This window comes from Pseudorca crassidens, chromosome 21, assembly GCF_039906515.1.
Source record: "Pseudorca crassidens isolate mPseCra1 chromosome 21, mPseCra1.hap1, whole genome shotgun sequence".
NCBI lineage: Eukaryota > Metazoa > Chordata > Mammalia > Artiodactyla > Delphinidae > Pseudorca > Pseudorca crassidens.
The window spans coordinates 32,763,509-32,777,180 of NC_090316.1; the positions used below are offsets into that span (position 1 = coordinate 32,763,509).

Below are 13,672 nucleotides of genomic sequence, written 5' to 3' on the forward strand. Positions count from 1 at the left end.
CATTATAAACTGTTCATAGAGTCAATACGTGATGCTCTATCCAGGCCCTTTATAAGATCTAATGAAGCATATGTTGCCATATACCCAACTAAAAAAAGGATGCGAAAAAAATTTGAATAACAAATGTTACTTTGATTGTTAATTTGAAGTAATATTAAGAAAAATTATTTCAAGTATTAATCAAAATTTCAGTATTCAATCCTTGCTGAAATAAAAAATATGAATCGATATATAGAGAAAAACTAATTGAGATTGAAGAGAGGCAACTGAATGCTAATAGATGGAAAAGAATGTATTTATATTTACTTTTTGTTTTGGACCAAAAATCTTAGGCTCAAATATTTTTAGTTTTAGCATCATCTATGAATTTGCACAGTTGATTTCATGAATGTTGAATGTCTTCTTTTTATTTGATGCAGAAGTATATTATCGCAAATTTCACAAAAATTCTTTCAATCAACTGTGTTTACTTGGAAATAATTTTATATTAGTAGAGGATGAAGAAAAAAATAGATTTAATTCATACTCACTGTGGTAGTGTTGCTGGCAGGGAACGTCTAATAATTGAATGGACTTGTCTGTAAACATCCAGCTTAGACATGCATCGGCAGGAAGTGTGATTGGCAAAACTGATTGTTACTGGTTTGGGGCCTTGAGAGAGAGGCACTGTAATTTCAAACAACTACAAAGAAGGGACAAAAGAAGAAAAATTATATAGATGCTATAAAGCATTTTTATGGTACATGTTGGAGTCCAAAAAGAGTGAGATTAACTCTTCATGATTAGGTAGTGCTGCATAATGTATTCAGGATGCTAAAGTTTTTATGACTACAATGTAAAAACTGTTTTGCGTCTAATAAGTATCCTTTATCAGAATAGTAAACAGTCCATATGCTTATCTCATGTCACTATCATAAAGCATATTAGAATTCTGATAACCAACTAATGACTACAGAGCAGAGATATGACAAACCAACATGTTCAAGGAAAAAAGGATTGTTTCAGAGTCCTAGATTATTCCAGGGGTTTAAAAAAATGGCACTGATATAAATATCTTTGTGATGTAAGAGCAAATCTATTGGTCACACAACCTTGAAATGTTTGGTTAAGTCCTATTTTATGTAAATTGAATACACAGACATAAAATACATAGATGTAAAACTGACTTTCATTCCAAATTAAACTTCAACCTCAAAGTAGTTTTACATTTATCTGAGATATCTTATGAATTTATTATGTTTAAAAGAAAAATAAATACATTCATTAGTAAAGGATCGTTTCTGCTATTCTGACGAAGGCATTATGAGAATATAAGTGTAAAACAGGGTAGGACATTATACATGATGGTGGATTAGAGTCTTAACATTTCGTTTAAAACCTCATTCTGAATGCCTCATTAGTGGAGAACTTCAGCTTTTCCTCTTCCTTCCACAAAAACAATGTTTTAAGTTGAATATACAAATAAATTAGTGATTAAGTAAAACTAAGAGGATTTAAATGCCAAAGATTCTTAAAATCTAAATTATGATCAGTAATAATGGTGAAAGTGAAATCCTGACCATTACCTGCTTGATAAGATCAGTTCATAGTAATTTAATTGTAGTTAAACCACGTGTTGTTTGCTACCTTTACAGACATTTGTGTAGTGCTAAAAAAGACAACACACCCCAGAGCCTTGTGGTTCCACCCTTTGCTGTAATTTCATGCCAACAGTTGAAGATCACTGCAGATATTTAGGGAATAGAATTAGGTGCCCATTCTGTCCATGCCTACAGGGAGATTCACTGAAATGAATTTTGAAGAATGAAATATAGAAATATCTCAATTATAAATGCACATTTTCTTCACTTGAAATGTATTTCTTATATATTCGCGTAATACTTCAGCTACTTTCTTAGCCTAAGTGCCTTAGGAGGAATGGGCACAAGACAGGGCACCTTTATTGGCAACCCCACTTGTAAGTTATGTGAACTTGGAAAGGTCATTTAACTTCTCGAAGCTGTATATTTCTTTAACAACCAGTAAATTCAGGGTAACATTTGACCCATTAATTCATGGGACTGTTTTAAAAATTGTGTAAGCTAACGTATACGATTGTGATATGTATTTTGATTGCTGTGTAGATGTGAGTTATTATTATTTGCATATATTCTCAGGATTCTAGATGTGTTCCAGAATACTTCCTACTCTACGTAGATAATCTCAACGTATGGCCTCAATGTATCCCAGTATTACCATTTTGACCAGTTTCTTCTCTAAAAAGACATTTGTTTATGCAGTTTGGATGAAAGCCTTTTATTAGGTAAAATGTCACACTGGCAGAAATCTTTTGCACAATGTATAACTATTTTAAGAGAGAGAATTCTGTACTACCTATATATACTAGTTTTTCTACTTCTTATGACATCTCTCGACCCTACATTAAGAACCAGCATTATAGAAGAAATATAAAGTGGTTTAGAATTGCTTATTTCATTTTCATATTTATAAATTACTTAATTAAACTCTGTCATAGTGGAAATGATAGAAAGATGTACAGGTCAGCTCAGAAAAACCTAAGAATTTATGTTTAACTGGCAATTAGATATATGTACTTAGAGCTTAGGAGAGCCCCTTAAAGGCCAGCGGTATTAAAGTTGGAATTAAATTCTTGGGCATTGATGAGAATACTTGGTGAGCTCATTCTGAATGAAAACAGAACACGCCTAATAATAGAAACCTGGGCAACAGGAACGTTTAAGGGGTGAAAAAAGGCACGTGAACCAGTGAATATGTTTGGGAAGAAGTCTGACCCTCCATGGAGAACCAGGAGGGGAACTGTTAAGCCAAGGGACGCAAAAGAAAAGAGAGGAGGGCTTCCCTGGTGGCGCAGTGGTTGAGAGTCCGCCTGCCGATGCAGGGGACACGGGTTCGTGCCCCGATCCGGGAAGATCCCACATGCCGCGGAGCGGCTGGGCCCGTGAGCCATGGCCGCTGAGCCTGCGCGTCCGGAGCCTGTGCTCCGCAACGGGAGAGGCCACAACAGTGAGAGGCCCGCGAACCGCAAAAACAAACAAACAAAAAACAAAGAGAGGAGAGCTTCAAGAAGGTGGGTGTGGTCACAGGGTCAAAGGTCTTCAAGCGCGCTAAGGACTGAATGGAGATAACTGGGTACCAGAGTGAGTCTGAGGGCTGGAGCAGGTGGGAATGAAGAAACAAGAAGGGTGGCCTCATGAGATTGGGAAGAAAGGGATGAGACGGGTCAGGCCACGAGGGCACTTCTGCTTACAGAACGCGTGTAATAATAACCACTGCAAGATCTGGCATCGTCTCAAGTGACTCAAGGCAGAACAGGGCCTGATAGCGAGGGATAAGGCACTATGAGATAACAGCTATTGTAGAAGAGTGAGTGATGCTTTCCCACCCCCAGACCTCAGCGGCATCCTTCCTTTCAATGACTGCTGCCATTCCAGGTTCCACCCTGGCATGGTTTCCAAAGGGGAAAGAGACCACAGTGAGTGTTATCAGTGATCGTGGACAGATTTCGGCCATTCCTGGGTGGACAGTGTCCCCATTCAGGACCTGCCCCAAAGCACCAGGTGTGTATTCAGGAAGTAGGGCTTCGAAGAATGTTCTAGTGAGATGGAGATCAGTCAAATGCATATTAAGAGGCATCTTCCTGGTAAAATAAGCCTGGCGCTATACTTTCAAAGGGTGGAAGGGATTTGTGTTGGTGAATACACTGACTAAAAGGATAAAGGGACAGGTAAAGAGGCACTGAAAAAACAAATCACTGTTCAGAGAACTGTTTTTTTCCTGTAAGTTGAAGATTTTTCATAGGCATTAAAACTGTGGTGCAGTTTGAGAGAAAAATTATTTCTAATTAAGGAAAATAAATATTTAATTATTGATGTCATAGAAATGTCTCTTGTTTGAGTCCAAGTAGGCAATTTGACAGCTCAATTCAGTTAATTTGATCAAAAGGAAGAAACAGGCTGAAGATTAAAGTAAAAACCCTTTTCTTCTCTTTGAAACACACCTTCCACCTCCAAATTTTGACCTGAGATTTTCAGGCAGTTTCCTTAACTTTCTAATTGACTGTGTCAGTGTGGAAAAAATTTAAGGGTCCAGAGAAAGATGCTTTTGACCAATATTAAAGGGAAAAAGATTTTTGATAATTGAGTTTTATTCATCTGCTGACTTCAGAAGAATTAGAAACATCTACTGAGATGTGCTGTATGTGTGGACAGTAAGACGTAATTGTGCCAATGCCAGCTACTGTCACACATTAAAGGAGCCGCTCTCATTTCCCACCTCCTTTCTGCACTAGCTTTAAATGTGAGTATTGATTGACTTTTTTTTTCATTTAAAATGATTAAATACAGTTTCTACTCCTTTTTAATAAGTATAATAAATTCCACTTTCTTTTTTACAGACCAATTTGTGAATTTTACATTGCTATATTTAATCCCTATGTTACTAAGAATGTCTATAGCCCTTTTTCCTAATTAGATAGTATGCTCAGAAAATGTAAACTTTTTTTGAGCTGAAAAATATTAATAATTAGAATCACATTATAAACTCACATGTTTCCCTAAATAAATAAACTTTTCAAATAACTGGCAACTTCCCTTTTCTACTAGAGATATAAGAATAACCAAGATCTTAGTCTTAAAAAGAGACAGACATTAATTAGAGTCCTGCATCTGTGCTACTTCTGTGATTTGGAAAAATTACCTAACTTCTCTTAGCTGCTGTTTCATGATTTATGAAATAGGGATAATAATGGTGGTGATTTCATGGCAGTGTTGTTTGGATGATTCTTCTTCCTCTTCTTTAAAACTGAGTTGAGTCTTTGTTAGAGGAATTACAATTTTTTAACTTATTTAAAATCTTTCTTTGTTCAGTTTTCAATAACTATTTATTGAGAACGTATAGGTCATCAGTCATCTCAAGCCAACAGTCATCTCAAGATAACAGTCATCAATCAATGACTCTTGTCCCTAGTTTTAGTTAAGCAAAACTAACAATGAGAGCGAATTAGGGAAAAAAAAATCTCTGTGTATGTATGATGATACTAGGTTAGAATTTTAAACACAGCAAATAGTTTACCACAAATGCTCTTGGTAAGCAAGAACCTGCAGTTTAACTCCCTTATGAAATCTGTGCTTGTCATTTATATAAAGACTGAAACCAACACAGTGACTATAATTTTCTCTCAAAAGAGTTAAGGTCTATCCAAACACATCAGTCTTTGAAACAATAAATAGATTCTTTATATTTTAATGCAGTAAAAATCCTTATACTCTTGTCAGATTGTTTTGTTCTTTAATGTGTGCACAATTGTACTCTCTATTTTAAATTTAAACTCATAGAGTGCAAAATCTATGTACTATGTTCAGCTTTAGCTAATAATTCTATGTATATACATGCACCTAGTAAATACTAATGGATGTATTTAGTATCGTCATCCATCATTAATGGATGATAAATATAACTTGATATTTTGAACATCATGATTTTCCTAAAATAGTTTTATACCATAAAGTGAATTGTTGTTGAACAACAGATGGTATTAGCTTGTATATAATTAAGCATCTAAATAATAATAAAATTCACTATGGAAACTGATGCTATACTATTAGCATATGCCTATTAAAAGAGTTGCTGGTTTTGGAGAAGATCAAAAGAATTTACATAAAGATGGCATTTAAACAAAGATGGAAATTGAAAAAAGTTTTTGATTGTGTATTCAGTAAAAACTGTAATAAACAAGAGGAAATGACAAACATTTCCAACAGACAGGTCCCCATTTGCTATCTACTGGAATTCTTTAATAAGAATATTTAACAGTCCATTCCCACCAACAAGAATGGACTTCAAATAAAGCCACATTTTGAAACAATAGGTCGTTTACACCAGCATAGCAACAGTTGTAAAACAACAATTCCTATTTCTACTTCTCTTGCAGGCTGTGCAAGAAGAAGGTGTAGAGCTTCTTTTCGGAGAAGATCCTGGATTACGGTTTAGTACCAAATTCAAGAGAATGTTTGAGTGGATAAAAATATGACACAAAAAGTGCCTTCCTTTACAACTTTTTGTCTCAAAATATGACCAGTTTCTCTCCAGAGAATAATATTTCACTACCATGTGTAATTTAAATATTCCAACCCTGAGTCCGTTAATTAAGTGTAGACACATCTGTAGCCCCTGGACAGCACGGCTAATAACTGCAAAGTCAGACAGAAAAACTGCACAACATTTAAAGAAAGAATCCCTAAACATGTGAAAAGATGAAAATTGAGGGTTTATTTTAACCTTTTAACTGAGTATATTAACCACATGGCCAGCTATCAAGGGTCTATGGAACTTAAATTGGGTCTGGGAAGACAGCAGGTCCTAACAGATTTACATCTGGTATTGAATTCATTTTACATGTTTTTATAAATAAAATGTACATACAGTGCTACAATTAAAATAAAAACCCCAATTCAGGAGTTTTAGAAATACTGAATAAAACTTGTGGACATGATCAGTACATTAAGTTGGAAAAAAATGGTATGTTTAACAGATGCATTAACTTCTGATAACTGGTATTGGTATAGAGTTCTTTTCCCACATCTGGATAAAACCTGATTTCCAACAACCATGCTTGCCAAATATTACTTAGCTAAAGATTCAGAACAAATCGCATTCCACTTGTTAAATACATATGAATGTAATAAAGTAATCCTTCAGACTGCTGGTGTTCTGTTTAATTAATGGAAGAACTATCCCTGTCGGCAGTGCAAAATAATACTTCTAAGTTTCATTCCAGAGTTGTACATTTTACTTAGGTTTAAGTGAATTTTGCAGTAAAAGACAATTTTAGGAAACACTTGAACTCCAATATGATCTGGCATGCTTTTGCTAGTCTATATGCTCATATGATTTCTTTATAAGATAACACAAACATAGAACAGCTATTTCTAAGACAGCAACACAGAATTTTAAATAATGGGGTTCATGTACGTCAGAATGAGGAAAGGAGGTTTAGGGCCCAGACTGAGCTGCTCCTTCAGTTGATACTAATGAACACATACAGTTTCTCCAGTTCTAACTCCAAGATGTCCAAGGAAAGCCCATAGATTTAGCAGTTATCTTTTCATTCCTATCTTCAGTGACACTATTCAACAACAATACCAACATTTAAATAACTTTTTGTCCATATGTTTGGCTCAAAAACAGATGACTTTCTTCTGCTTCTACTTTGGTCATCAAATAATTTACGTTCTGCAAAATCCACTTTCTACTTTTTGGTGATGTGTCTTAAACGTACAATTTCTCATGAGAAAATACACTTAAAGCATATGTTTAGGAAAGAGGTCAAGAAGACATCCGATCTGGGTAACTTTTCAAAGTCACTTAGGTATTAGTTGGGAAGGACTTCGGAGTGGTTGTTACGGATTAGCTCACTCTGGAATGCTCAGTGCATGTGGTTTTACTTTTCAGCTCACGGCTGGCTTCCTCACACACGCTGATAACCTGTCCTTCATGGAACCCCATAAAATTTTTCTATGAAGTTCCTACTAAAAACTTGGGTTTTACATTACTTAAGGTACATTGTTATGTGATTCTAGCTGGTGACTTGTTGCCAAAAGATGTGTCTGGAATTTCTGGAACAAAACACTTTTTTCTTTCCCCTTCAGAAAATATCGGTAAGAAACTTCCTTTTATGTTTGAAAGCCATCTTCACATGCTCCCATTTGTACTATATGGAAAATATAAAAAAACAGATAAACTCAGGAAAGAGTGTTACCTGAGTGCAAGCTTTTACAAGCTGCAAAAATCAGTAAAAAGGTCAAAGGCAAATGAAAACAGTGCCATCAGGAATTCGTGTCTTGTTCTCCTTGGTTTGTAAACCTCCTTGATAAACACTACTTAGTAGGTGCTTCACCACATTTGCTTAATTGAATTTAAATTCAAATGATCCCTTTTACCTTAAAAAATAAATCTGAGTGGATTCTTTGGGTGGGAGAAGGGCATGATATTACAAAATCAAAGGGAGAAATGGGCGGGATATCAATGACTGAATATTGGCTTTCCCTGGGTATTAGCTTCCGATCTCTCTCCTGAGACAAGAATTCTCTCAGCAGTAGCAACCACGTAACGGCTTCAAACCACATTCATCAATATGAGGTTTCCTCCCAAATCTATAGCTGGAGATCCAATCACTGCTGGAGAATTCTAGAATTATATACCCAGTCTTCCTCTGGTATCTCCACCTAAATACCACTCAGATGCTTCAAAACCAGCCTATTCGAAACTCTGCCTTTGACTCCAAATCTGTTCCCTTTCATTTAAGTATTTAATTAGCGCCCAGTGTTCACTACGTGCCACCTACCGCGCTATTATGCCCCACGGTAATAACCAAACACAGCCTTTGCTTTCACGGGGTTTAGAGCCTGGGGAATAAAATAATCTGACAGACAGATAAGGTAATGATGCTATATTGTATGGGTAATAAAGGGTGCTATCGGAGCACAGGACAGGATGCTGTGAAGGCGACGTTTATGTCTGGGCCTAAGGATGTGTAGAAATCAGCTCGATAAGTGGGGACGTGGTGGTGATGTGTAAGGAGGTGTTTCAAACCCAGGATGCAGTACTGGAATGACTTGGAGGTAAGAGATTTTGACATAATTTAAAGAGTAAAGGAATTGGGGTATTTGTGGAAAGCAGTTTTTGCGGGAAAGAGCAGAGACGATTGAAGCTGCAGATTTAAGTAGCAGCCAGATCATGGAGGGCCCAGGAAACCAGTTAAAGGATTTCACCTAAAGAAGACACCTGAAGAGGAGCGTCATTCAAAACATTTCACAACTCAGAAGGTTGGTATCAACCGATCAGAAGAGATGCTAGCCTGAGCGGTCCAATCAGAGAAGGCCAGCTTATCAATACCCTCGCGGTACGCTGGCTCCGTCGCAACGGGCAGTGTTACAGGAGAGTTTTGAGCAGCATCTGATTTCTCATTTAGAAAAGAAAAAACTCACTGCTTATAATGTGGCAAAGGGATTGGAGGGAAGTAGGGAGGAGGTATGACCTCAGTTAGTGGGCTGGTCCATGCGTCATGCCCCAGGTGATGGACGCATGCAGCCCAGATCAGAGTGGAGTCAGCAGAACGAAGACACAGACGGGTTCTAGAGATGTTTGGAAGGTAGAGTTAACAGGAATTATTGACTGGGCTTCTGGTGAAAGCAAGAATAATCAGACTGACCAACTAAAAGAACGGCATCATTTACTAAGAGAACGCTGGAAAAAGAAAAAGATTCATTGACTTTTTTGTTTATTTGTGAGGGTGGGTGGAGGTGGGAGACAGGCTGTAACTCCAGCGTGACACAGGCTGACTCTGACCTGTCTGGGGAAAGCTGAGTCACGAGGCTGAGTTGGTTGTGCGGAAACCACGAGAGAGGTCTGAGCTGGAGATAAAGATTTGGGAGTAATCACCAGGAAGGGCAGAAAGAGAAGGTGAGGAAAGAGGGTGTGTAGAGTCAGAGGCGGGTGTCCGGAGCGGAACTCGGAAGACTAAGTACTTCCTTCCCAACTGACTTCAAACTTTTAACCCCAAAATTCTGCACATCTTTAAAAACTTGAAATGCTAAAATGAAAACTACTCCATTGTTACACATTTTAAAGCCACTGCTATGCAGATCAGAATTTATAAGAATTGTGATTATCGCAAGTATCAAGTCTATCGAAAAAATCCAAACAAAATGTGAAAACATAAACCAACAAGAAACCAGACAGACTTCAAAAATGGCATAGGCAAATCCCGATTTTTTTTTCATATGAGCAGGTAATTGGGAGGAAGCAGGTAAAATGAATCATAGCAACAACATAAATGTATTATAAAAGTAATCCTAAATTCTGTGAAGCATGGAGGTGAAAGAAGATTAAATACAGCTCAAGTACCATAATAATAAACAGTATTGTCTAGGACACATGTCATACTGCTGAACTGAATTATTTTAAAATATACACAAAGGTATTCAAAAAATTTACTTTAATTCCAAAATCCCTCATGTTTATTTTCTCTAACTTTGAAAAAGATAGCGTTTTCTTTTCAAGAGACTCAGAAGGCCGCCATGCCTTTGATAGAGTTTGGCTTGAATATAAAAACAGCATCATGTTTTTAAATCTTAATATCTTTTTAAAATGAATATTACTTTCTGCAGAATACGCTACTGGCATAAGCATTTCTATTTGACCTTTAAAACGTGGCTTGGATGCCACTCTGCAAAGAGAGTTCACGAAGCATCAATTACTCTTTCGGTGATGGTCTACCATGGAAAGCACCAACTACTGGGACGTTAACTTCGTTCCCCAGAGACAAGACAAGCAAGTGTGAGCGGGACTAAGGCCCTCTGAAGGCCGCAGGAATGAAGGCGCCCGGGTGCAGGGCTCACGCAGAGCCCGGCCTACCGCCTTGCTGAGGTAGCTGGCGCTGGTGTTCGTGCACCGCTGGCCCTCGCTGTTGCAGCAGCCGCCGCATCTGTAGACGGACACGCACGGAGGCTTGAAGAAGGTGTTTGTCGCTGCTCCGAACTCCTTCCCCACATCCACGCACACTTCCCGCGGCACGCACTGGGTCTTCCTCCACTCAGTATCGATACCTGTCGGGTCACAGGGAAGGCCGTGAGTCGCACGGAAGCCGCCAAGGCGGAGACACCCACAGCAGCTGGAAGCCACTCACATTTGATTTCAGAGTGAAGAGTTAAGTACAATACATAACTTTAGAGGAATAGTTGATGGGATCCTACATCGCCCCGTGAATTGGAATAGGATATAATCTTTAACAGAGCAGCTAAAGGTATTCTCTAAAAGAAAAGACAGCTAACATCCAGACGCTTTCTCAAAATGAGAATAGAATATCGATTCTACGGCCCTTATGTTTGGTTTTCTTTACTTAAGAAAACGAACATTTAATATACAGATGTTTATAAAACCCACAGAGACTCGTGCTCATTTGCTATCATACGTAGCAATTTTGACGTCTCAGAGCAAACATAAACGTGTTTAATTTTTCTTTTTTAAACTGAGATGTAAATGAGAGGACGGCTTTGCTTTTGGGTTCAATTCAAAACTCATTTTCAGGCAGGCGATCTGGCAGCCTCGGTGGTGTCCTGGTGATAGGTACTTGAAGTGAGACGGTATTTTCCAGCAACTGGGACATGCATCCTGAACTTAAGCTTTTTCAAGAAAGTCAAAATCTAGTCCTTTCATGCTCTCTCTTGGAATTCTGTTCCCAATGAGTCAGTGCTTTACCTATAACACTGCTGACTCTTTAAAGACTGCATTAAAAATGATGTACTTCTTAAATGTTCTAGTTTCTTTTCCCCCTATTTCCCCTCAAATAAAGTTTTGGGGAAAAAAAAGATATAAACTACTGCTATTCAACCATAAAACCATTTTGCTTGTTTGCTTTTGTTCTCAAAATAATTTGCAATCTCAAACCTTTACAGCAGTTAACATCCAACAACAGGAAGGAGTTAACGTTTTGAAAGTGTCCACCTATTTATGCTATGGCATTTTGAGCAACATCATAATTTTTTGTGGCTGTAGCTTTACCAAAGTCCTGCTCTCAAGCAAGTTCCCGAAGCAACACAGAAGCAAGTAGCAGTTGATAAGGTGATTTTGGATGATTTAGAAATTAAACGTTTCTATATCCAAAGCTAAAGAAAATTTATGCGCAATTATTTTTATGATGCAGAATGTTTAAGTGATTAAACTGGTATAGTGTGTAAAATTGATCTGTATGTTTTAAAATTTTTTCCGATGGGACATCACCTCAATTAAAAAAAAAATTACAGTGTGTTGATATGCACGCACCTCCCTGTCTTTATTTTTCAAGAAATCATCTTAACCACTCACAGTGAAATCATAAAATTCTGTAGTTTGAAAATAATTCTTTATTTTGTTGTTTTATTTACTTTCGGCCCTAAAGGTATTCAGTGGTATCACAAATGCTGAAATTAAAGGACCAGAGTGACAGCTTTCCCTGGGTTGACATGTGAAGCTTACTATATATTTTCTTTCCCATACTTACTTTTTAAGATCTCTGCGTTGTAGTGTGCTGCGGCAAACTTTAGAGTCCCTTCTGTTCTCGCATTGGCGTTGGCCTGCTCTTTACTGTGTTGCCAGCCACCTTTCCTTAACTGACACTTGTACATTTTCCAGGATTCAGGGTAGAGCAGAGTCATGAGCTCGTCTACACTGGACGCCGACCGCAGCTGCTCCTCCAGCTCTCTGCCTGCATAAGCCTGTCAAAGTGGCGTGCAAGATCGGTTACCTGTCAGAGTAGGCATGTGGGACAGATGCACCAGAAAACCTTTAGCCTTGCTTTATATCTATCTACCTATACAAATAAATAAAAAATATATATATATACATAATATATGCATTAGAAAACCTTTAGGCTTGTTATATATGTATAAATATATATGTATATATAGTTATATATGCTAAATTTCTATTAAAATATTAATTTTCCCCAAATTAACTATTCTTGGTAAAATTACATTCATCTTTTAATTTGAATCAATACAATTAAAATGAAATTAAATACCACAATTAAAATGTAAAATACATAGTTTTTTTTTTGTTTGTTTTCTGTTTTTTTGCGGTACGCGGGCCTCTCACCGTTGTGGCCTCTCCCGTCGCGGAGCACAGGCTCCGGACGCGCAGGCTCAGCGGCCATGGCTCACGGGCCCAGCCGCCCTGCGGCATGTGGGATCTTCCCGGACCGGGGCACGAACCCATGTCCCCTGCATCGGCAGACGGACTCCCAACCACTGCGCCACCAGGGAAGCCCCCTACTTGTCTTTTGATGGACAAAGTATGCATTTGGGGGACTTCATAGCTAGAAACAGAATTGACAGTTCAGGAGGTATGTATTTATAAATACGGCCAAACCATTTTCCAAAGTGATTGCACCAACTGACAATTTATACTTCCGAGGGCTGTTCCCTGGCTCCATGCCCTTGCCCACAACTAGCAGTTTTTAAACTTTAGTCACTCTCCTAAGTATGGGATACTAACTCATTGTGGTTTTAATGAGTAATGCCTGGAGGACTGATGACATTGAACACTTTCATTTTATTTGGACACGGGGTTACCCTCTCTTAAGATGTGCCAATTAAAAGGTTTTGATCCATTTCTGTTGGCTGTTTTATTTGTTGTTGATTTATAAGAGTAAGATGTATTCTGGATACAGGTTCTTTGTCAAATGTGTGTATTGCAAACATCTTCCACTACGAAACTTGTAATTTTACTCTCTCAATGGTGTTTTTTGATGAAGTAAAATTCTTAATATTAATGATGTTTGAACTTTTCTTTACGGTCAGTGCTTTTGGTGTATTTAAAAAAAATCTTTACCGCAAAGTCATGAAAATATTATCTTATGTTGTCTTCTAGAATCTTTATTATTTTACTTTTCAAACGTGGACCTACGGTTAACTTAGACTTGATGTTTTAGTATAGTGTGAGGTTGAGGTCCTGATTCTCTTTTTTCCCACATCTAATTTTAATGAAAAGCCCACACTTTTGCCATAGCACTGCACTAGTTCCTTTGCTGTGAATCATGTGACTATTTACATTGGGTCTGCTTTGGAACTTGCGTTCCACTGGTCCTTTTTCTTTTTTTAAAATTTATTTATTTATT

At 37.6% G+C, this 13,672-nt stretch overlaps 1 protein-coding gene across 4 annotated transcripts in view; it reads right to left on the reverse strand.

The window, feature by feature from the left end:
- The window catches only part of VEGFC (vascular endothelial growth factor C), a 79,706-nt gene that overhangs the window by 19,189 nt on the left and 46,845 nt on the right, over positions 1 to 13,672 (reverse strand). For all 4 annotated transcript variants that reach the window (XM_067721762.1, XM_067721765.1, XM_067721764.1 and 1 more), the window contains exons 2-4: positions 12,059 to 12,272; positions 10,435 to 10,625; positions 531 to 682 (exon numbers count right to left, since the gene is read on the reverse strand). In XM_067721762.1, coding sequence (XP_067577863.1) covers positions 531 to 682; positions 10,435 to 10,625; positions 12,059 to 12,272 — 557 coding nt within the window. The remainder of the gene's footprint in view (positions 1 to 530; positions 683 to 10,434; positions 10,626 to 12,058; positions 12,273 to 13,672) is intronic.